Below are 26525 nucleotides of genomic sequence, written 5' to 3' on the forward strand. Positions count from 1 at the left end.
TAATATTTATGTTTTTATTTATCTTTAGAATTTCCCCTTTATTCTGGTTAGGCTTTCTCTAATTGATCATTAATTGATTTAATCAGTTCAAACCTTTTTTCATGCAGTAATTTTTAATGCTATAAGAACTATAGTTACATTATGCAAATTGAGGGTTAAGTTGAGAAAATGATGTAATTGGTAATTTCATTCTGAGCGCTATTGATTTCAAATTAATTAAATTTTTAAAGATATTTGGTTATTTGGATAACAAATTATAGCATGGACTAGAAAAAAATTTGAAGCATACTAGAAATTCAGAATGTATGGACAAAGTGACTTTGTATTTGGTGATGTATATTTTGTTGTCAGCAATGTTGCCATGTCTCAGGATGTCAGGTCTAAAGAGCTTCCAATGAGAAAGGTCAGTGTTTCTGAAGATAAAAGAGCAGAAATATGGTGTTAAGGTTCAAAAGGAGATGCCAAAAGGTTGGGGTCCCAAACTGATGTCGCACGATGTCCCAAAAAAATGTGCAGACTTGAACCCATCTCCAAGTCAAGGGGCAAAGTTTATTGTAATTGTAATGTCAGTTGAAGTAGGCTAAGTTCCAAAAGAATTTAGCCAAGACTCATCTTCTTAAATTCTAATCTGGCTTTAGACTTTTCCCAGCTGTGTGGTTCTGTGTTCTGTGTCCTGTGTCCCTCCGTTTCTTCTTCTATAAGCTGGCAAATTCAATAAGCTGGCAAACCACTCCAGTAATTTTGCCAAGAAAACCCCAAATGGAGTCTTGAAGAGATGGACATCACTGAAAATGACTGAATAACAGACACCTTGATATAAATTTTATAAAACAGTCTTCATATAACCATCAAATAGGGCAAGGTCGTGCTAGTGATTGATCTATAATCACAAAGTCAGTAAGTACTAATTATGGGATTTAATCCCAAATTTCCAGAATCCAAATATAGAATTCTTTAACTAAACCATATTGGTTCTAAAACCAAGGTATGGATGATTAAATAAATAATGAAAATCCTAGAAAAAGCAAGGTAATAGTCAAATAAGAAGCACTGAAGTATATGCTAGAAACCTATTTTTGAGCCAAAGGGGACAATATGTGGAGTGGAGAGAATTATAGCTCTGAAGTGAAACAACTTGGGTCAAATCCTTCTTGTAACCTTAGATAAGCCATTAACATCTATGGGCTTCTGTTTACTTAAGTGTAAAATTAGGAAACTGGACTAAATGGCCTCTGCATTTCCTTCTAGCTCAAAAGTGATGATTCTTTGATATATTTGATATGATATATTTAGAACAGAAACTCAATATTCCCCCAATGATGTCCTACTTTAAAAAAACTACATTATAAAATTTAGAAAAGGAAAGGAACCTCACAAAATATCTAGCTCAGACCCTTTGTAGAGACAAAGATACTGAGGTTCAGAAAACTTGATATAACTTGTTTGAGATCATAAAAAGTCCTTTGACTAGAAATCAGTGCTAGATCTCTACCTCCATTGCCTCCTAACTAGTGGCTATAGTTTGGAAGTATAACTCTGTCATCTCAGGGCCAAGCCATGTGAATGAATTCCCTGATCCTACCAAATTAGGATAGGGCTTAAGTACAATCCTTGAGACAGATCATTAGCTAGACTAATCCTTGGACAAGCCAGGTTAGAGTGCCTCATCACCAAAATGGTGATCACATTATTTTAGCCATAGCAAGTGAGAAAAAAATGAGCTACTCTTTACATGAACTGATGCAACATAGAGTGAACAGAATCAGGAGAACATTATACACAGTAACAGCAAAATTATGCAATGATAACAATGTGAGTGACTCAAGATGGAGAATACTATTCACACCCAGCCAATCAAAGCACATGATTTTCACTTTCTAATTTTAAAAATTTTTTGTTTTTAATGTTGTTTTTTCTTTTGATACATGACTATTGGAAACATGCATATATCCTATATCAAAATTGCTCAGTCTTAAGGAAAGATAAAGAAGGGAGGGAGGGAAGGAGGGTGAAAATTTGGGGATCTAAAAAAGATTAAATGAATGTTAACAATTGTCTTTACATGTAATTAGAAAAAATGAAATGCTATTTAAAATGAGCTACACTGGATAATCTGCTTTGTTATAAAGTATTCCTATACTATTGAGAGCACAGTCCCTTGGAGAATATGATAAACCTACAAATAACTCGAGTCTTCACTATGCTAGGCAAAACTTTATCCCACTTCTGTGATTTCACAGGCATAGTGACATTCCAGTGATAAAAATCCATCTCCCACTAAAAATCAGGAATCTACTCTGAAATGTACTATCTTTAGAGTTACCTGGGAGCACTTGAGTAGTTAATTGATTTGCCCAGGGACCTCAGCCAATAAGTGTCAGAAGTATAACATAAGATAAGGCTTTCCTGACTCTGAAGCCAGTTCTTGATTGACTACTGGGTACTTCAATGTAGATGCAAAGGAAAAAAAATAAAACTTGCCTTTCAGGATTACCTATCTTGTTGATATTGGTGCTTGTTCTTCATACATGGAGAAGACCAAAATGACATTATGTCAGGGTTAATGCACAGTGTGTTCCACTGGGCCTGATTAGAACAATACTATAAATACTAATTGACAAGATTGCAAAACACAGATTAAGTAGTGTAAGAAAATGGAGAAGAGAATGATCCATAGATTTCTTCCTGAGTTCAAATCTTACCTCAGACACTTACTAGCTGTATGACCCTAGGTAAGACACTTAACCCCATTTGCCCCAGTTTCCTTATCTATAAAATGAATGGGGAACTAAATGGCAAATCACTCCACTATCATTGCCAGGAAAACCCCAAATGGGGTCTTAAAAGAGTTGGAAACAACTGAAAAACAACAGAAGTGGAAAGAGAAATAATAGAAAATGGGTTTACATTATGTCCTACTTCTGACCCAAATAACATAGGACAAGACCTTTGCCTTCTCTGGCCCCCTATTTTCCTCATCTGAAAAATGAATGATTAAGGATAGATTCTTTCCAGGGTCCCTTTCAATTCCTGATTCAATAAATGAAAAATGGGAACCAAGTGAGTCCTGTTTTGGGCAATGAACATGAAAAAATGGTGACATAGCGTAAAAAAAACAAGTTTGTGAATAAAACCAGAGAGAGATAGATTTAAATGACAAGAAAAATAAAGAATTCAATCTGAAAGCAGGTGGTACTGAGTTATGGTACAAGTGGGATAGAGGTGAATATTATGTATATATATTATGTATATATATATACATATATATATAAAATAAATATATTTATATATGATAAATATATATATATATATATAAAATGAAGAATTTTAAATCTTAGCATAAGGACATCACATACTATCAATGAAAAATTACTAGTTCTAGCATGAGGACCTAGTTCTGAATCCTGTCACTGGTGCTTACAAACATTCTAACCTTAAGCAAGTCACTTCACCAGGCTTTAGTTTCCTTATGTGTAAATGTGTGAGAGGAACTAAAAAAGCTGAAATCCCTTGACACAATATGTAGCACATAGTATGTATTTAATGTGCTCACTGACAATTATGAAATGTTTTGAAAACCTTAAAGTGCTATAAAATGCTATTATTATTATGAATACTATCATCATCATCAGGTAGTTAGGATCCAGCTTCAGACACTTAGTAGTTATGTGATTCTGGACAAGTCACTTAACTCTGTTTGCTTCAGCTTCCCCATCAGTAAAATGAGCTGGAGAAGGGAATAAGTTCACAGAGAGTTAGACATGACCAAAACAACTGAGCAACAACAACCAAAAAATCATCATCATTTTTATTATTTTTATTGTAGCCTGCATTCCCATATATGAAGATAAAATCTAGATTGTATGATGATAAAGAGGAATGAAAATAACAAGATTGGAGAAGTAAAAATTTATTTGAGATATATTTCAGACAAATGATTTCTAAAACTGGATACAAGAATCTAAGAAGAAACCAATGACATTAAGTTTTCAAGACTGGAGAAAAGAGAATAGAAACACCGAGGGAAGAAGCAGGGAAGATGATTAACAAGATGAATACCGAATAGTTTTCTATCTTTTCAGTCAAGGTCTTATGAATCTTGGTGCTGGCAATTTCCATATCACAAATAGAATATCTCTTGGGCTTTAGATGACATTCATTTATTAATTTCCTTAATTCCATTTTTTCATTAAGAATTCAGTTTGTACTTGAAAACTGCTCACCTGTTTGCCACCAGTGATCCAAGACAGGTACTCTGAAAACATTTTTAGACCACTCCAGTGTCTCCACATCACAGTGTTCACCAGCCACAAATAGAGTTTTGAACCTGAATTAAAGAGAGAAACATATTGTAAATTATTCCTTGCAAATACATTTTTAAGAATAATAGAACTTCTTTATAACAAGGTGTTCCAGGGACAATACAGAGCACTAAGTTGATGATATCGAGATATGCTATATGATCACTGTGAGGTATGAGTTCAGTCACAAAATCACCAAATTATAGAGGCAGTGTGCCTAAACTGCTGGCGTTGAAGTCACTTATGACATACAAGAAGTGTGTGAAACCATGAACAAGTCACAAACTCAACTCTCTTAGACACAAGTGCAAATGGGGTGCTGGCCTGCAATGGTTGTGGCAATCTCCTCACCCAGGAGATCCCAATCCCATTAAAATAAGCAGTCCAGTCCTTGGCCCCCACATCAGAATCATATTATATAATTCAATTTATATGGAGAATGTATGAAAGTATCTATGGACATGCACTAAAAAAAAACATTATAGGATTGTAAATGTAGAGATTGAAAGGTACTTAGAAGTCACAAATCCAACACCTCATTTTACAGATGAGAAAACTGAGGCTGAAAGAGTTTATCTACAGAGCTAGCAAGTACCTGAGGCAGAATTTGAATCTGGGTCCTCCTGACTCCAAGCTCAGAACTCTAACTACTGATTTACCTAGTTTGACTTTTAAATTATACAGATGAAACTTTACCCAATTCAGAAAATGTCTAAGACCTCTTTCTTCTGATCATAAATAGGAAGAATTTAGGGGTTCAACATTTACACTCTTAGCATTCCACTTAAGTATCCACATAAGTATTTGCAAAGAAATATTGAAAATATTTCTCATTATTTTCTCATATTCAGAGCTTCTCCATATTCTTCCCGGATGTATACTTTCCATCTCAACATCAATTTTCCCAAGCATGAATGGGATTGGCGATTGGCCAAACAATCACTTCTACTGTTGAATTCCACTATTGAAGTTGACCTTTACACAAGGAAGATAATATTAAGGGGAAGCTACTAATATATTGTTGATAAAGATATTAGTGAATATAACTGTTCTAGAACAAATAGTTAATAAGTGTTTACTATGCACTCGTCATTGAGACCATAAAGACAAAAAAAGTCTGTGCTCAGAGTTTATATTTCAGAGTCAATAAATACTTTTAAGTACCTAATATTTACCTATGACTGAAAGCCTTAAAAGTGTACAAAAATGTTATAAACATGAAATAGTCCCTCCTCTCAAGATTTTAATTTAATAAGGGGGAAACAACACATAATAAAAAGTTATGGGAGGAAAAGCAGCACCCAGCATGAATGGGAAATGATCCAAGGACTATTTGGATTATTTACATTTCTTATATATAATGTGATCTTGCTTCCAAATTTGTGCCCATTTTCTACTTAGAATACCCTAATTTACTACCTCTTTTATCCACTGGCTTTTAAAACATGCATTAGGCCTAGGATCAAATACTACTGAGTATTAGGCCTAGCAGTGATACAGCTGCTTCAAAGACTACAAACTGATGTTTTGTATACAATTCCAAATTGCTTCCCAAAATGGTTGTGCCCATTCCCAGATCCATCAATACTACATCAATATATTTATTTTCCCTAAACTGAGATTAAAAGGGAAACAATTAGGGAAAAAAATTCTGGCAAGTCTCTCTAAGAAGGATCTAATTTTCCAAGATATTTATAGAACTAATTCAAGTTTATAAGAAAAACAGCCATTCCTGAATTAATAAAAGAATAAGAATAGATAATTCTTAAGGAAAAAATGCTTCAAATCACTACTAGGAAAATACAAATTAAAGCTATTATGACATTCAACTTTACACTCTCTTACTTTTTCCAACTCCCCAACATTTGTTGACTAACCTCACCAACATGACAAGCTTCTTGAGGGCAAGGACTACATTATATTATTCCTTGCACTTAACACAGTATCTAGAACATTACTAAATATCTACCCTTCTCTCTGTCTGTCTGTCTCTCTCTTTTTCTTTTCTACTTCTGCTTCCCTCCCTTTCTCTCTCTTCCCTCTTATCAGTAGAAGCTGTTGTAGAGAAGATTCCCATTTAAATATGGTTTGAAAAAAAAAAAAACAATCTTTAATGTCTCTTCCAACTCGTTTTGAATTGTTATAAATTATTTTTAAAAATATAGAAGTGAACAAGAAGCCTATGTATAAAATGATTCACGTAAGAAAAGTATGCATAGAAAAAGCATATCTTTAATAAGAACAGGAATTTTTTTTTAAAGAACCAGAAGAACTATAATTCCCCCTTCAAAAACAAACAAAAAAGAAACTGGTTATAGATAAAAAATAGACACAGTGACCAAATCTTCCCGGATTTATCTAGCACACTCCATTTTAAGATAAGAAAAAACATCCTTTGCAAAAGATTAAGATTTATCAGTCCTTATTTTTGGTTCAGAAAGTATAGTCACTGGAAATAAGACAGCTCTGTACAGAGTAAATGGGAAAAAATATTAAAGGAATGTGAAGAATTTAAGATAGTATAAAATGATTAATGTTACAGCATATGATCTTCTAGTTTGAACCATCTATAATTCAGTAATTATTCAACAAGCATTTATTAAGTTCTTATTATGTTCCATCTACAGGACAGGGTGCCCTGGATATAAAAACAAGACAAAAAAACTCTTCTGATTGAACTTAGGTTCAATTGGGAAAGACAGTCCACATATAAGTATAAACAAAGTTCTTACAAGCTAATTGAGGGGGAGGGCAGCAGCAGCTCACAAATGGGGACAGAAATCAGAAATGGCTTCATATAGAGGAAACTATGTGAGTTGATAGTAAATTAGAGCTGAAAGGCAAAAGTGAGGTGGGCAAGCTTCTTAGTCATGAGAAATCCCCAAAGTTAACTCACATAAGTGGGAATTGTAATGTCTCATATAAAGAACAGTAATGAGACCAGTTATACTGGAACACAGAGCATATGATGGGGAGAAATGTAATAAGAATAGAATGTTGTAGTTGGGGGCCAGGTTGTGAGGCCCTTTAAGTGCCAAATCAAAAGGGTTAAATTTGCCTTTAGAGCTGGGGGTCTTAAACTGTGGTTAGATTTCAGCATATTGGGAGCTTGGATAGGGGAAAAGTCTTTATTTTCAATAAACTTTAACTGAAACTTGGAATTTCCTTCAATTATTTAAAAACATGATTCTGAAAGGGATCTTTCACCAGACTACCAGGGGTGGAAGGACCACACTTAAGAATCTGTGCTCTGGTGATAGGTGGAAACCAATGGGATTCATTATGTGATGGAATAACTTAGTTCTGCACTTTGAGAAAGTGTCTTCTAGGGCACAGTGGACAGAATACCTGCCCTGAAGTCAAGAAGATCTGAGTTCAAATGCAGCTTCAGATACCTACCAGCTATATGACCCTGGAAAAGTCATATAATTTCAATTGCTTCCATTCCACCTTCCACCCCAACTCCAAAAAGAAAGAAAAATTCCTTTGGCACCTAAGTAAATATGGCAGAGTGGAAGCCTTAAGTCAAGACAGACTTATAGATAGAAAAATGGCTTAGATCCTTATATAGGTGTGTGTGGGGGGGGTAGTGGGAAGATGGGGAAGAAACATTTACTAGAGTTGAATTTCTTTTTTTTTAATTCTGCTACATGCAAGTTGGGTAGGGACATGCCATGGGCTACTAGGTGGCCCATGGATGGAGTACTAGACTTGGAATCACAACACCTGAGTTCAAATTTGTCCTCATAAACAAAGTAGCTATATGATCCTGGGCAAGTCACCTAACCTGGAGTCCCTCATTTGTAAAATGAGCTGGAGAAGGAAATGGAAAAACACTCTAATTTCTCTGCCAAGAAAGCTTCAAATGAGATGACAAAGAGTTGAACATAACTGAAATGACTAAAAAATAACAATAATAGGTACATTTAGATGCCATTAAATAGCTGATTTATGATGAATAAAAAGGTCCTAAAGACACACAATTACTCTTAAATAATCAAAGTGAAAAACAATTTAATTATCAATAGATCACAAAAATATATCAAAAAATAGTATAAAATAAATTTTATATTACTGAATATTTTTAAAGAACCATTATTCTACTATGGATGCCTTACTATACTTACTATTCTACTGCAGCATAATTGGGAAAGCATAGGACTACAAGTCAAGAGACCACTATTCTCATTTGTTTTTTATCATTAATTAACTTCCACAATCCCGTAAGAAGCCTTCCCTAACTAGTCTTAATTTTTTTTCTTTCTCTCTTTATTATTTCCTATTTATCCAGTATAAAGCCTGCTTTGAATATATGTGTTTGCATGTTATCTTCCTCACTAGATTGTAAATTCCTTGAGAGCAGGCACTGTATGTTGCCTCTTTTTGTATTCCCAGAGTTCAGCACAATACCTTGAATATAGAAAGTTTGGTAAAAGAATGAATAAAAGAATGATAAACTATCTGAAAAAGGATTTAACTAAGGTAAGGCCCAATGTGATTTTCAGCTCCCTATTCTTATTTCTAAAATTCATCACCTTCTTTTGTTTTTCTTTTATTTTCTTTTCTTAAGTGTCTAGAACTGCATCACTGAATGTTTAATGAATGAATTCAAAAGCAGTGATGCAGTTAGGCAGCACAGTAGATAGAGTGGTAGGCCCGGAGTCAAGAAGGCTCATCTCCATGAGTTCTAATCCAGCCTTGGAAACTTATTAACAGATTTTATGCAAATTGCTTAATGCTATTTGTCTCAGTTTCCTGACCTGTCAAATGAGCTTGAAAAGGGCATGGCAAAAACTGCTCAAGCATTCTTTGCCAAAACAAATTGTCACGTAGAGTCAGACATGATGGAAATCACTGGACAAGAAATGATACATCAATTTTTAGAAAATTTGGGAATAAGGGACTTCCCATCCTAGACTGATTTTTTTTTTGACTAGATAAAAGAGGCTATATTCTTTGCCTCAATTTTTAATCATTTAATCACTAAGTGGGCATTGACTGAGTTGGTCTCAGTCAAATTGATACCTATTAAAGTTTCTAACTTAAAAAGCCCAAGGTCTTCCATTGCATCCAGGTCCAACTCCAGTCATTCTGATCTTTATCTGGCCATTGGACCCAGATGGCTCTGGAGGAGAAAGCGAGGCTGGTGACCGTGCACAACCCTCTCTCGCTTAAATCCAGTTTACTCATATGTCATGTCATCACCTACCTAATGTCTTGGTGCTTTCCAATAATGAAAGACAAATGGCAGCAACTTGCCCTTTATTTATTTTTGTTTTGTTTATTTATTTTACATATATAATTGTTTGAATGTTGTTTTCCCCCATTAGAACTTCAGTTCCTTGAGGGAAGGAACTGTTCTTACCTTCTCTGAAGCCCCTGCATTTATGGCAATGTCTACCATATGTTGTTCACTCATTTTAGTCATGTCTGATTCTTCATAACCCAGTTTGGGGTTTCCCTGACAAAGATATTGGAATAGTTTGATATTTCCTTCTCCAGCTCATTTTATAGGAAAGAAACTGTGGCAAACAGGGTTAACTGACTTGCCTTGAGACCATACAACTAATTACTTTCTGGGGCTCCATTTGAATTCAGGAAAATTAGTTTTTCTGGCTCTCTATCCACTCCACCACCTAATTGCCTCTCTATTCTATAATAAGTGCTCAGTAAATGCTTCTTTACTTGATTTGATCTCTTGACTTTAAATGTTTCCATGTCAAGAAATACATGGCAATATTTTTTTCATCTAAAATGGAAGCTATTTTTACAATGAATTTCCAGAAATGTAATGTAGCTAATTTATGCTAAATACTCAATATAGCATTGCCTTTCAATAAGCCTTCCTAGGAAAAGGAATCACCATCTGCTAAAACAAAGTTATGTAGCCAATAAAATGATCTCATTCTAGCTTCACTTTTTTCTGGAAAAAAAAATCTAATGGCTTTTACAATGATCAGCTGTTATGTTTTTTCTACTGATTTACATTTTTAATGCTTTTTATTTTGGCATCAGACATTACCAAATCACTACCCTATTCTGACATGATGGGAATCTTCCTTTATAACAAAGAAAAACAACTAAACTAAGTCAATGAACAAAAGAGACCCCTCTCTTCCTCTTTCCATCCCCTTAAATGAAGTATTTCATGTTTTTTCAAACTTTCAAACAGTTGGAACTACAACAGTTTAAACCATATTCGGCTCTGATTTGGGGGCCATGGAAAATCAGCAGTATTTGTTGAACACCCCAACTGTAAGCAAGGTAGTATATGGCAGGAGATGGGTGGGAGAGGCACAAAGAAACACAAAGGTAATTTGGCAATAGAAATTGTACAGGCTGGGAAATTAGAAGACCTGTATTCAACATTTCCTACATGTATGATCTTTTAGCCAAGGCTTTTAACTTCCATTGGCATAATTTCCTTCATCTATAAAATGAGTGATTTTAGACTACATTGGTTTCTGAGATTCCTTCCAGCTCCAGAACTATAATCCTACATTTAAAAAGCATAAGAGAGGATCCCTATTCAGGTTCAGGTTAGACCACAGGATCTAAATGGTCCCTGCTAACTCTAAGATTGTATAATTCTAATTTCATACTCTAAATATAACTCTCCCCAATAACAATGAGCTCTTTTCTTTTGCTGTTCTCCAAAGAAACTGGACCCATCAAATTCAAGTGAGAATAAAGCAGCTGTCACTTGTCTGACTGAGAATCTAATCACTGCAGCTTGGCTTAAAAAAAAATGTTTATTTCCTGCAATCAATGTAAGAATTTAAAGGAACTGATACTGAAATGTTCAAAATTACCCTCAAGTGGTTGACATAATAGAATTTTCTCAGTCATGTAATCATACTTTGGGATAATGATATGTTATCTTTCAGTTGTTTTTGTCATGTCCAATACTTTGTGACTCCATTTGGAGTTTTCTACTACGGTGGTTTGCCATATCCTACTCCAATTCATTTTACAGATGAGGAAACTGAAGTAAACAGGGTTAAATAATTTTCCCAGGGTCCTCCAACTATTAAGTATCTGAGGCTAGGTTGGAACTCAAGAAGATTTGTCTTCCTAATTTAGGCCTGGCACTTTATCCACTGAACTTCTTATAACAGCAATCAGGTATTAGGGAAAAAGAGAAGGAAGAAACCCAGAATTATTATTTATTGGCTCTAGAATGATGGGGAGGTCACTGATCCTAGAGTGGGCTGATCAAGACTGAGAACTCACCTTGTGTGTGTGTGTGTGTGTGTGTGTGTGTGTGTGTATACAACATTTAACACAATGCCTAGAACATAAAAGAGCTTAATAAAAGCTTATTGACTGACTGGAGACACATGCATGGGGATGTATAAGGTTATGTGTGTGTGTAAATTTAATAATATGGGTAATTTCAAGGAACATTCCTCTACCAAGGAAAATTAGCCATCTTCTCAATTAAATATCACAGGATCATAAGATTGAAGCTTCAGGGCTAGAATGCAGCATCTAAAGGAGAGAAGGAAGGAGGGAGTGAGGGAAGGAGGAAGGGAGAGAAGGAGGGAGGACAGAAAGGAAGGAGGAAGGAAAGGAGGGAGGAAGGAAAGAAAAGAAGGAGGAATGGAGAAAAGACGGGAGGGAAGGAAAGAGAGAGGAAGGGAGGGAAAAATGAAGGGAGAAAGAAAAGTAGGGAAGAGAGTAAGAGAGTGAGGAAGGGAGGGAAGGAGGAAGGAAGGGAGGAAGAAAAGAAAGAAAGAAGGAAGGCAGGAATGTAAGGAAAGAAGGAAAGGAGGGAATGAGGGAAGAACAAATGAAAGGAAAGAAGGATGGAAGGAAGGAAAGAAGGAGGGAGCTGTGCACTTCAACTATAACTGATCAGTTGGGTCCTCAGTGGGGAAGCTATTACTACTCACAAGTTGTTTTTGCCTTTTTTTTTTTTTTTTGAAGGGAACCATGGCATCAGAAAGGTGTCGACATAACTTGCAAAGGAATTGGATTTAAGTGAGGGAAGACTGCACAAAGTCATCAGCTTCACTTTCTTAAATAGAATCACCTGGGTCCAGTAGCCAGATAAAGATCAGTATGGCTAGAAATGACACAAGGCAATGAAAAACCTTGGACTTTTTAAGCTAAGGTCTTTCCTAGGTCACTTTGACTGAGGCAAAGTCCATTTAGTGATTAAGGCTAGGAAGGAAATGAGACAAAGAAGGACCACTTTTATCTAACAAAAAAAAAAAAAATCAATCTGTTAGGTGAAGTCCCTCAGGCTTTCTGGTCAGAATAGAAACAATTACTATTTATACTTAATTTGAGTGTAACTCACTCTTAGTCAAAATCCCCAAAATGGTTACGTTAAGCTTGGACTAAGACCTATTGCTGGCCAGTGAATGTGAGTCAGAGTAATTTGGGTTAAAGGCATGATTCTTGAGAAAGAAACTTAATCATTAAACTCCAAGATATCATGCAAAGTTTCTTTAGTCAAAATCTATATTCCTTTGGACAGAGCATTGGAAGGTAAGGGTATGATACTTTAAGTGGACAATGAAGGGAAAAGAAAAGGCAAGGAAAGAAAGGAGGGAGGGAAGAAAGGAGAAAAGAAGTAAGGAAGGGAGGGAGGAAAGGAAACCATTGAGGCAAATTTAAAAAAAAACAGAGCAAATAAAAAAGGAAGACTAGATAAGTAGGACAGCTTTTAAAGTTACAAATTATTCTTACAATATACTTAAAAGAAAAAAGTAAGCTGCACAGAAGTGATCTGTAGTTTCATGCACAATCCTCTCTTTGTTATGCTTTGGATACTAAATGTAGAAGACTGAAACTCTGAATCAAACTAGAGAGCACTTAAGACTACCTATTCAATCTGAAAAATGGCTCTATTAGCATATATTTAGATAATGGCTCTCTTCACAATTAGTGCTTGCTGAATGTTAGGTAGTAAGATAATAGTAGGCAAGGATTAGAGGGCTGAGGGAGAGAAGCCAGGTGGCAGACAAGGAGGAGAGAAACTGGAGACTCCAGACTCCAGGATCCAAGATACATCTTTTGCAAGCCATGTGGCAGCTTGCCTGTCTCCTTCACTTCTCCCCCTAAAGACCAAGGACTTTGATTTATCCTGAGGCCCTTCAGGGAGCTAGTCCGTACTTTACATTTGGCACCCAATGTGGACCATGGACCCTAATTTCATTGAAGAAGTCCCTATGACAAGGAAATAGGGTGAGTATTAAAACAGACAAACAGGGAACTTACTTTGTTAAGGACTAAACTAGTAATTTTCATTTTCTAGCTGAAATGGGGCAGATATTAGGAAAAGATTCTCCCCTACCCCCACCCCCACCCAAGGGAGCTCTATAGAAAGCATACTTAGACTAATAAAGAGGCAAGGTTTGCTTGTAACTTGGGAGCATATTGATGGACTCTTGGAAACATTAGAATACACATCCCCTTGGTTCTTCACGGAAGAAATAGAGGCAGATAATTGGAAACTAGTAGATCAACTAAGTGAATATTACAATGATAAAGGTTCTAATTTAATTTCTAAGGAAACATTCTATATATACAACATAATACAACTGGCCTTAAAGAATCCCTTAAGTTATAGAAAAAAAAAAAAAAGCTCTAAGGAGAATAGTCAGAGAAGGAAGCGTGAAGAGAAAGAGGAAGAGAAAGGGGAAAGTAATGAAAATATCATTGAAAGGCATGGGGAGTTAAGTGAATTTAAAGGGCCTATTGATTCTCACTCTCACAGCCCAGCTTCAACTCCTTCTACACCTGGAGCAGGCTCTTGACCCTCCCCCATCAACTTCACCTTCTTTGGTGGTGGAAGGAAGAGGAGTGAGAGGGGCAGTGATATCACCAGTACTGCCCCCCAGCTATCATGACCTCCCTATGACTCAATTGCAAAAGGAACTATTTAAAGTGAAAGAGGAAAGGCAGAGTACAGCTGATTTGAGAATAGAAAGGTATACTATGATTGAACAGCTTAACTCTTCAGGTCAAGAAAGGAGAAGGTATAGTCCTTTAATCTAGAAATTATCAAAGATCAGATGTTATCTGGGAAAATTGGAAATTAGTATGGCAGAAACTAGGCATTGACCCTCTCTTAACACCATACACCAAGATAAGGTCAAAATGGGTTCATGATCAAGCACAAAGAATGAGATTATAAATAAATTGGAAGAACATAGGATAGTTTACCTCTCAGACGTGTGGAAGTGAAAGGAATTTATGACCAAAGAAGAACTAGAGATCACTATTGACTACAAAATAGAAAATTTTGATTATATCAAATTGAAAAGTTTTTGTACAAACAAAACTAATACAGGCAAGATTAGAAGGGAAACAATAAACTGGGAAAACATTTTTACAGTCAAAGGTTCTGATAAAGGCCTCATTTCCAAAATATATAGAGAATTCTCTCTAATTTATAAGAAACCAAGCCATTCTCCAATTGATAAATGGCCAAAGGATATGAACAAACAATTTTCAGGTGATGAAATTGAAACTATTATCACTCATATGAAAGAGGGTTCTAAATCATTATTAATCAGAGAAATGCAAATTAAGACAACTCTGAGATATCACTACACACCTGTCAAAATGGCTAGAATGACAGGGAAAGATAACGCGGAATATTGGAGGGGATGTGGGAAAACAGGGACACTGATACATTGTTGGTGGAACTGTGAACACATCCAGCCATTCTGGAGAGCAATTTGGAACTATGCTCAAAAAGTTATCAAACTGTGCATACCCTTTGATCCAGCAGTGTTTATACTGGGCTTATACTCCAAAGAGATATTAAAGAAGGGAAAGGGACCTGTATGTGCCAAAATGTTTGTGGCAGCCCTGTTTGTAGTGGCTAGAAGCTGGAAAATGAATGGATGCCCATCAATTGGAGAATGGTTGAATAAATTGTGGTATATGAATGTTATGGAATATTATTTTTCTGTAAGAAACAACCAGCAGGATGAATACAGAGAGGATTGGCGAGACTTACATGAACTGATGCTGAGTGAAATGAGCAGAACCAGGAGATCATTATATACCTCAACAACGATACTGTATGAGGAGGTATTCTGATGGAAGTGGATTTCTTTGACAAAGACAAGATCTAACTTAGTTTCAATTGATCAAGGATGGACAGAAGCAGCTACACCCAAAGAAAGAACAATAGGAAATGAATGTAAACTGCTTGCATTTTTGTTCTTCTTCCCAGGTTATTTATACCTTCTAAATCCAATTCTCCTTGAGCAACAAGAGAACTGATCGGTTCTGTACACATATATTGTATCCAAGATCTACTGTAGCCTATTTAACATGCATAGGATGCTTGCCATCTGGGGAAGAGGGTGGAGGGAGGGAGGGGAAAAATCGGAAGAGAAGTGAGTGCAAGGGATAATGTTGTAAAAAATTACCCTGGCATGGGTTCTGTCAATAAAAAGTTATTTGAAAAAAAAAGATGTTATTACAGAATTTAGCTTATGATATTTTAATCCCTAGTGACTAGAAATCTATAGCAAAGAAATGCTTAGAACCTGCACAAAACTTGTTGTGGCTTTCTGAATATAGTGAACTCTGTAGGATACAAGCCCAATGAAATAGACAACCTAGAGTTAATATACCAATCACCTGTGAACAACTAACAGGTAAGTGTCATATGCAGACACTTCAGGACAGATTAATTACCTCATGGCAACATATGAGCAAATTGCTTCTGATGCTATCAAAGCTTTCTCCCAGGTGAACAAGATAGAGGAGAAGCCTTCACGAAAATTGAGCAAGGTCCAAATGAACCTTTTGCTGATTTTGTGGGACATCTGCAGACAGCTGTCATATGAACTATTGGTAAAAATGAAGCAACAGAAATTATGATAAGACAACTTGGGAAAGAAAATACTAAAGAAGTTTGTAGAAGAATTATACTAGGACTACACAAGGATGGTCTTATAATCAGTGCCACAGTGGGCACAAATAACTTTTATACCCAGGATATGATGCACACTTCCCAAGATGTGAACATGGGAAGACAGGGTCCCTTTTGGCAAAGGACTTCCAGGGAGAATCGTCAATGCTTTCAATGTGGTAAAGTAGGGCATTTCATAGCTCAATGTTGGCATAGAGACATAGTGAGAAAACAGAGTGGGAGAACAAGACCCAAAACTACACGTCCAAAATGCAACAGAGGCTTCCATTGGGCATCAGAATGTATATTGATTCAGGGAAACGGGATGGGGGGACCCAACCCCAGGGCCAAAAGCAAAAAATACTTGGAGCATGATGGCAGCTGATGCTACACCCAGAGAGTCTTTAGAAGTTAATTACCCATACAATCAGCCAAGAAGCAATATGATGGGAGAAAGGGATTACAATTGGAGAGAATAGAGTTATATGCAGCCGGGACTACTGAGATACCCCCTGGAGAAGTGAAATCTGTTCCTCTCCAGCCTATGGATCTCTTGCCTCCAGGCACAGTAGGCTTAACCATTTCAACTCCTGAGAGTACTTGCAAAACAGTGTTCATCCATACACTGATGTGGGAAACTGGGGAATGTGTACATAATATCCCAGTCACTAATACAGGTAGACAATGTATGATTTATCAACCAGGAGAAGTCGTAGCATTAGGTTTACTGATACAGAATCCTAATAGGCAATCTGGTGATAGTTGCCCAGATTCTGATGCCAAGCAGCAGAATCCAGGAATATTCTGGACTGCAGCAGTTACAGCTAATCATCCTATGCCCACTATATATATAAATGGCATACCATTAAAAGGATTGGTATACACAGGTGCAGATCATACAATCAGTAGAGGTGCCAACTGGCTCAGTCACTGGCTAAAGATTAAGGCAGACACCTATATGTCTGGTGTAGGAGGAACAATAGCAGCTGAGGTTAGTGCTACCCCTTTGAGATGGACATTTGAAGGTGAAACAGGAGTTTTTACTCCTTTTATAGTTGAAAAAATCCCCATCAATCTGTGAAGAAGAGACATCTTACAACAGTTAGGATTACAAACGAGTGCTTCATTTTTTTTTAGGCAGGGCTACTGTTGAAGGCCTGCCATCACTATTACCTGTTCCTATTCAATGTAAAACTGATACACCAGTGCAGATAGAACAGTGGCCCTTAGCTAGCAATAAAATTCAGGCCTTATTAGATAAATAGAGGAGTAACTTGACCAAGGACACTTACAACCTTCTCTAAGTCCTTGGAATTCCCCTGTATTTGTTGTAAGAAAGAAATCTGGAAAATGGAGGATGTTGACTAATTTAAGAAAAGTAAATGAACAGATAGAAACAATAGGAACTCTTCAGCCTGGATTTCCATCTCCTACTCAATCACCTAGAGAATGGCCTCTTTGGGTTATAGACATTAAGGATTGTTTCTATTCTATCTCTCTAGATAAGGAGGATATGAAAAGATTTGCCTTTTCAGTACCCAGTGTTAACTTGGCTGAGCCTTTTTTTTTGCCACAGGGAATGAAAAACAACCCATGTGCCAAATGTATGTTGCTGTTGCTCTTACTCCAGTAAGAAAAGCATTTCCAAAAGTCATGTTGTTATATTACATGGATGATATATTGGGATGTGCACCTGAGGAGCAAATGTTAGAAGCATGTCTACAAAAGACCACAGAAACACTAAGGAACTACAAATTGCACATAGCTCCAGAAAAAATTCAGATATCCTCCTTTTCAATATTTAGGATATGAAGTATACCCTAAGGTACTTACAGTACAAAAACTTTCCTTAAGAACAGAGAAGTTGAACACCTTAAATGACTTTCAGAAATTGATAGGAGATATTCAATGGATGCACCCAGTGTTAGGCTTGACTACCTATCAATTGCAACTGTTCTATGACATTTTAAGGGGAGACAGTGATTTAAACTCACCATGCCAGCTTAAAAAAGAAACTCAAGAGGCTTTAAGAGAAGTTGAACTGGCTTTATCCAATGTGGTTTAAAGAGTCACTCAAAAACCCTTGGAAATATCAGTTTTTGCTAAAAAAAAAAAAAGGCACTTCATCAAGGAGACAGTGTGATAGGGTGGGTGAACCTCCCAGCACAACCAGAACAAAGCCTCACCCCTTACCCAGTGCTTGTGGCTAGAATTTTATTAAAGACCATTAAGTAAGATGTACAATTATCTGGGATAAGACCTGAGAAGATATACACCTTTTATACCAATGCACAGATTAATATATGTAACGAAACCATCCCAGTGTTACAAATTTTATTGGCCACAGCTCCAAATTTTACACATGGGTCTCCATTAAAGATAACCCGACTATTACATAATTGGCAATGCATTCTTGAAGAAAAGGTTTCTAAAGTTCCTTTTAAAGGACCAACTATCTTTACAGATGCATCAAAGTTAATATTTGTGCTGTGTACTCTCGTGACTTAACTATAAAGAGAGTAATCAGAACTCCTTTTCAGTCCACTCAGCAGAATGAATTATATGCAATCATTCTAGCTCTTACTTATTATCTAGGAAATGTAAATATAATATCTGATTCAGCCCATTCAGTAAGTGTGGTACAAAGAATTGCCACAGCCCAAATAAATAATATATATCAGCTCTTTAAGGAACTTCAAGAGCAAGTGAGAAAGCATCCAGGTAAGATTTATATCTTGCACGTTCACTCACACAATGGACTTCCAGGTCCTATTTTTGATGGAAATTCAAAGGCAGATAGCCTTCTAACCAGTTGGCCAATACTCCTTTATTTCAGGCAGCCCAAGAATCTCATTCTAAATATCATCAGGCTGCTCGAGTTTTATGTTTGCAATTTGGGATAACAAAAGAGGAAGCTAGGAGCATAGTAAAAGCCTGTACAGCTTGCCTTTCTTTCCATGCTCCTACACTCCCTGAAGAGAAGAACCCTTGTGGTTTGAGATCCAGTGAAATTTGGGAAATGGATGTGACCCATTATAAATCTTTTGGTCATCTGTCTTTTATCCATGTTGTAGTAGACACTTTTTCAGGATATACTTTTGCAATACCAACAGCAAAATAGACAGTCTGAGTGGTTACTCAATTCTTTATACAAGAATTTGCAATTATGGGTATGCCACAAGCAATAAAAACAGATAATAGACCTGCATATACTTCCAAACATTTTTGTGCTCAATATCAGATTTCACATACCAAGGACTTTGATTTCTCCTGACTCTGGCTGACCCTGAGGCCTTTCAGGGAGCTAGCCTATACTTTACAACAAAATGCCTTTTTATTTGGTATTAATTAAATTCATAATAACATATTTCTAAATTAAGGGCTAGAAATTACTAGCTGAATTAAAAGCAAAATAAAAGGTCTACATGACCTCTTTAGGCCATCCTGACTCTGAAATTCCATTATTCTGTGACATAAAGTAAAAATGTCAACAGTATTTGGGGGAGGAAACCAATGATATATTTCAAATTATAGAGGAAACATAACATCAAACATATGGGGGTTTAAACAAATATGTAAATTATGAAATTAGAAATGAGTTGAAAAATCTATCCCTGAAATGAAAAATATGAGCATACTTGCATATTAATCCCCAAAGCACCAGGCTCCTAAAGCCTCTTAAAACCAATCTGATGAGAAAGAATATGCACTCAGACAGTTTTGATTAAAAATTATGATAAGGACAAGTTCACATAGTACTTAAAGTATTGAGGTCAAGATCTAGTCAAATTATACTCCATGTTGATTTGGAAAGATGGATCTTTTGCATATACTAAAAGATGTTTAATCATTCAAAAAGGTTGCACATTGATCCAAAGACTTTAGGTGACTGTAAAGAGGCTATTTATTGTGATTAACATCAGATGTTGAATTCAATCCAACTCAATTCATTAAGTACTTACTAAGCACCTACTGTGTGCCAGATATTTTGTGAGTTTCTCGAGGATACAAAACCCAAAATTAACAGTCTCTTCCCAAGAACAACCATTTTACTAAAGAGAAATAATAGATGCACAGATAAGTAAAGTGAAAGATAATGTAAAGATGTGATGATTGCTCAGCAAGCAAAAAATACTAACAAGAAAAGTCCTAGAAGTGAGTTTTGAAGGAAGGTAGAGATTCCAAGAAATAGGAGTGAGAAACAGTTTCCCTGAGTTGTTCTTCCTCAGTTTCCCTGGTTGCAACATTCCTTTTCTGCCCATTAGAACTGAGATAATTAGGGCTGTGGAGATCTGACATTCCAGAAGATAAGACTCCAGATGTCCTATTTCAGATACCTAATTGGCATTGTTTATAACTCTTAAATTTCAGACTTCCTGGCTCTAAGCTGGACATCCTTAACTCCCAGTTTGTTAGAATTTATGGTCTTACCCTCCAACCTGTCAGAACTGGATTGTTGGTCCCTGCCTGGAAATTCCTGCTCACAAGAATTTGGACTCCACCCCTCTTTGTTTTAGAACCCCAAGCTTGGAGACAAGGATATATATATATATATATATATATATATATATATAATGAGAACTCACACTCACTGCTTGATGCTTTGGACATCATCTCTGGGGGCATCATTCCTCCAGCACAATCTCTCCCCCTCAGAAATCCAAATAAAACATTAAAAACTCTTTAATCTCTATATTGCCTCAGTTTCTCTGGCATTACATTTTGGAGGCCCCAGTGAGATATGAGAGCAGGATCAGAGATTGGAGACCTTTGGGTCTCTGCCTTGGGTTAGCTAGGATCTGGGCTCTTCTGTTAGGGAAAGGCTGCCCTCTGGATTTCTTCAGAATTCCCAGGATGAGAACAGTTTCTCAGCAGAGACAAGACCTTTTGTGGATGCCTGTCTCCATCTGGGCAAGGGAAAATCTTGTTTGAAACCCCTACAGGGTAAGTTTTCTGTCTGTTCTGATTGCTAGCAAATCTGGATTCCCAGAAAAAGTTGGGCTGACAAGCCTTACAACTCTGGAGAATGCCAGTAGGATGCTATGTGGTATTGTCTGGTTCTGAGTGTCTTTTAAGACACATATCTGGTTCTGTGTGCCAGTGGCACAACTCTGGGTGTTCTAGAGTATAAATCTGGCTGGGTGTTCTGACACCATCTGGGTCAGGTTCTGATTCTGGTTGCCTCTGGGCAAAATCTTGGTTCTGGTTATATCTAGGCATTCTCTGTGAAGGCAGAGAAATGTACCAACTGGGGCTTGAAAGCTTAGAGAATCTCTGTTTGGATTCTTGAAGGGAATAATCTCAAGCTGAAACAAATTTCTCTTGGGACTATTCCTGGGTAAAAGCCCCTAATCTGTATGTTAAATATTTTGTTTAATGTTCTAACTATGTCTGTGTGATTTGTGTTCTGTGTTCTGTGTGATTTGTCTTTCTGTTTTGTTAATTTAAGAGCTCTGTTAAGTTTTAAGAACAATGATTAAGAAATTTGGAAATTGGTTATTTATAATTTTGCAACTGTGCTTATTATAAAATTTGATTGTTATTTTAAACTTTTTAACTTGTTGCACTAATTTGTAGTTAAAAGAACAACAGCAACAACAACAGCAAAAACTGGGCAGAAGCAGTTTTCAAACCTGCTAGAGAAAGGGCAATAAAACCTTATCTGATTGAATCTCAGGTAGGAGAAAACATTTGATTAGGAATCTTAGGATGATTATGAAATTGTGGGAAATAATTTTACTATTGCTCTTGCCTGCTAGATTTGCTTATTCTGAGTATAAGATCTTAGAATTGTTTGAATATTGAAACCTTTATTACTAAAGAAGAAAAAAAAATTTTCTATTTTAGGAATGGCAGAAAAGTTTTTTCCTTGAGAAGCAGCCTGCTAGTAGGATTAAAGGGAAAGAGCAATAAAATTCAAGCTTAGCCTGGCCTGGACAATACATCTCTAGAGATAAGAAAGGTACCTTCAGAACAACACTCAGGCAGAAAAAAAATAACTTTTAAAAAAGCTGTATTTAGTTTGGTTCAGAGTTTGTTACCTTCTAAAATATATTGTATAATTTGTTAACATTATGCTTTATGGAGTTATTTAGCTATTCATTATATTGTGAATCTTGAAAGTTTTGAAGGAAAAGGAGAGAAGAATGAAGGTGATTTATAAAGGATTGATTTCTGGGAAGAATTAAAGGTTTGCATGATTTTAGGAAGTAAGAGAAAGAATTAGGAAGGTATTTGGGAGTAGAAAGAAGAGGTGAGTCAGGGGGTAATGGGAGAGCATCTTTTGTCTTCAAAGATAAATATTCACACACCTTCCCCCCTCACTGCTTTCTGCTACATTAGCAATGGAGTGTCTAGTTAGGAAGATTGCTGGAAATTGGTTAAAGTATGTAGCAAGAAGGAAAGAGGAAAGTTTTTAATGGAAGGATTTCTGTGTGGAGAAAACTGAGTCAGAAACGGGAGGAAATCTTGTCCAGGAGGGCAGTTTCACTGTTCCCTCTCCCACTCCTCCCTCTCCCCCCCCCACTGTCCATGGATGCCTCCTTGGAGGTGGAGGGGGGGAAGGATAGCCATGTGGAATCCTTCGCCCCCATCCCCACCCCACTGTGTTCCATCCACTTTCTGCAGAGGCTTGGTTAATTGACTGTACATTTGTTTCTTTGATACGTAATGGTTTCTTTGGTTAAGGAATATGTTCATAAATGTGATCCATAATTTGGTAGGGCTATTTCTAAAGTTTAATTGCTATTTTTAAGAATCTTTCAGATTCTCTTATGTGGTATTTGGATATTATATATAAGTTTTAATTGATTGTTTTGGGTCATCCTGAGGTCATTTACAGGGCCTCTGAAAATAACAGCTTTTTTCTTTGTCCTTTTGAAAATGTTTCTGTTATGGACAATATGTAATTTGGAATTTTTTCTATGTATTGAATATTTTAAAGCAAAAAGATTTGTATAATGTTCAACTTATATATATTTGGATATGAAAAATATGAACTTACTGGGACAAATTTCTTACTGTTATCAATATAAGGTTATGGTAAATACCTGTTTAGGATTTATCTGAAACTTTGGTTAATGGGATTTGTTATTAGAGGCAAAATTTCTTGAGCTTATAGTTAATATTATTTAGGAGTTTTAAAGCTCCATCGGGGCAATTATCTGGAGTAAAATTGGGTTAAAGTGGCTATTTATCCTGTGTGAGTTTAGGGATCAGTTTTGATTGCTTATATTGTTATAGTCATATCTCTGCATTTTTTTTTCCTGTGACTGATTTCTATGATAAGAGCAATGGTTAATAGAAACTTGCTGCTTCCAATGTGGTTATATGTAATCATTATATCCTAAATACTTAGGCAAATAAGTATTTAGCTGGTCATCTGTTACTGGATATTTGTGTTTTGTTTTTTTTAAGTTTTCTAAATGATAAGAGGACAATTAACAATGGTCTGTGAAACCTAACTGCTGTTTTATTTATTAGGAATAGAGCTGACAGCCATTTGCCTGTCCTGTGAAGCAAACTCATCTCTTCACATAGGAAGTTGCTGGCCAATCTATTTAGGCCTCCCCGCATCTTGTAGTATTCTTTGTGGACCTGTCTTTCTATCTCAGTCTGTTCTAACCTTTATTTATTAGATTTGGGGGTTTTGTTGTTGTTGTTCTAGATTTTGGTCAAATTATAGATTATTGAACCACTTCTAGGACATGGATTGGCCCATCAGAAGCTTTGGTAGCTGTTAGGATGCCACACCCACCCCCTGCATAGACTGAGAGCTTCTGCCCATTTCTCAGCCTGAAGCAGCTTAGAATGAGATCATCGCCCCTGCTCTGGGTGTAATTTGGACTGATAAAGGGGGAATGGGAAAGTGGTTGATATATAATTGTTAAAATTTTAACTGTATTACTGTGTTTAAGACTTGGAATGGAAATTGTTAAACTTGTGTAACTAGTGCTGTTATGTTTGATGGATTTTTAGAAAACCTTACTGTACTAGTCTGTTATGTATATGAATTTTGATTTATTCTTGATTATTTGATATATGTGGGATAGTTATTTGATAATTCCTTTCCATGAGAAAAAAAGGGAGGAAGAGATTAGATAGGCAATTGGGGAAACTGGTGTATTTTTCTCAAAATACTTGAAAGAATGGGAACCCCTAATTTCTATTCACTTTGCCTTAGTCACTTCTGTCCCACCCCCTATCTCACTAGATCAGATTGAATTGGAAGTCCTTAAATTTACTGTAATATGATTTGCTGGTTATGCTTTAACTTTGAAACCCTTTCTTCTGTTGGAATTGCCCTGGCAGACTCAGTAAGTAATTCAGGTCTTCTCCTGTTAATACCGCTCCCTATAACCTACCTAAGACTTAATTTTTGTTGGGGTCTTATTCACCCCATCATTATGGGGTCCGCCTTTAGAATGAACAACAAAGAACAAGAAGAAGAAGAAATAAGTTCCTTGAGGGCAGGAACTTATTCCTTCTCTGTGTTTTCATTTCTGCATCTGTCTTACTAATTAGAAGGTCAAAAAAAAAATGATGAATCAAATTAAACATGAATGGAAACCATTATTATATACTAGAGGCTCCATGCCCCTGGGGAAGTATGAGAGGGAGATTTCCCTTCTCTGCTCATGCTATTCTTCCTATTTGTAATACACTTCCCTTCATATCTATAGCTACCATCCTCCAAAGATAGTTTAAATTAAATCTGAAAGGCTGTGAATCCTAAAACAGTACTTCATAGTTTTCATCAAAATTGGGTCCCACATTGCAATCAAATGCATCTAAAAGTTAAGCAAAAGGAAACTAGAAAAAATATAGGAAAAAGATAAGTAAGGAAATTCCCAGATCAATACCTCCTCTTCTGTCTCTATAGTCTTTAAGAGCTACCTATAGCACTTAGAAGTTAAGTGACTTGCCCACTCATATATTGGAAATATGACATGCACAATACCAGTTAGAAATATATACTTAGCACTAATCTAATTAAGAAAAAACATTCTACAATTTTGCATTTACCTGTTCTAAAGTTAGATTCAAAGCCAAACATTTTCTAACTGGATTTCTATCAGTGTTTCATAATTAACCTTACTTTTCTTATCTCCATATTGCAGTTAGTTCAGCCTCAGATTCCCAAAAGCTTCTACTGAAAAGTCTGTACTAAAAAATCAACAAATATTTGTAAGTGAAAACCACTTAGCAAAGTCCAGATGTTATTTTCAATCATTAAATGCAATTGCCTTACCTGCAGAATTTCACTCTTTCTCAAATTTGGTTCCTTTAATGCCATCCTTTCTCAGATTTCAATCCTCCCTTAAAAAGAAAGATCTTAAAATAGCCCCAGATCCTAGCTCATCCATATTTATATAAGCTAAATGACCTCAATATCTGCACAGTAATAGAATTGTGGCCACAATTCTAGTTAAGGTAGTGAAGAAACTTCTTTCAGAAAATAGGCTTTTGGGATTTTTAAAAATTATATGAATGAAAAAAATCTCAAAAAGGGTTTCAGAGAATGGCCTTTAAATGAAATTTCACTAGCAACATGAAAGTATAATAAATTGGAGGAACATTTTATTTCTAAATTGTCAACATTAACATTTCTAACAATTCAATTCAGGCAAAGGATTAAGGGCCTATGTGTCATGAGATTTATGCATCCAACAATTTATCTATTTCTGGGTTTTTTTTTGTTTTTTCTTAGCTTGTATTTTTTTAGCTTTTTCATTTTCTATATATAGTTTTTAAAATGCACCATTGCAAAACCTTGTGTTCCAAATTTTTTTCTCCCCCCCTTTCCCCACTCCTTCCCTTAGACAGCAAGTAATCCAATATATGTTAAACATGTGCAATTCTTCTATACATATATCCACAATTATCATGCTTTGCAAGAAAAATAAGACCAAAAAGGAAAAAAATGAAGAAAACAAAAAATAAGCAACCAACATCAAACAAAAAGGTGAATATACTATGTTGTGATCTACATTCAATGCCCACACTCCTCTTTGTAAAAAGCTTTTTATTTTCAAAATTTATGCAAAGATAGTTGGCAACATTCACCCTTGCAAAACCTGTGTTCCAAAATTTTTTCTCCCTCCTTTTTCCTCATTCTGTCTCCCGGATGGCAAGGAATCCAATATATGTTGAATATGTTCAATTCTTCTGCACATTTCTACAATGATCATGCTTTACAAGAAAAATCATATCAAAAAGGGAAAAAATGAGAAAGAAAACAAAAAGGGAACAAATAAAAATAAAAGAAGTGAAAATACTATGTTGTGATTGATTTACACTCAGTTCCCACAGTTCTCTTTCTTGTTGCAGATGACTCTCTC

At 36.0% G+C, this 26525-nt stretch overlaps 1 protein-coding gene across 1 annotated transcript in view; it reads right to left on the reverse strand.

Annotated features, from left to right (window-relative positions):
• Positions 1–26525, reverse strand: part of ACSS3 (acyl-CoA synthetase short chain family member 3) — a 256373-nt gene that overhangs the window by 69917 nt on the left and 159931 nt on the right. Inside the window, exon 9 of the mRNA XM_031938566.1 lies at positions 4224–4327. Within this exon, the coding sequence (XP_031794426.1) occupies positions 4224–4327 (104 nt within the window). The remainder of the gene's footprint in view (positions 1–4223; positions 4328–26525) is intronic.

This window comes from Sarcophilus harrisii, chromosome 5 (genome assembly GCF_902635505.1).
Source record: "Sarcophilus harrisii chromosome 5, mSarHar1.11, whole genome shotgun sequence".
Classification (NCBI taxonomy): Eukaryota; Metazoa; Chordata; class Mammalia; order Dasyuromorphia; family Dasyuridae; genus Sarcophilus; species Sarcophilus harrisii.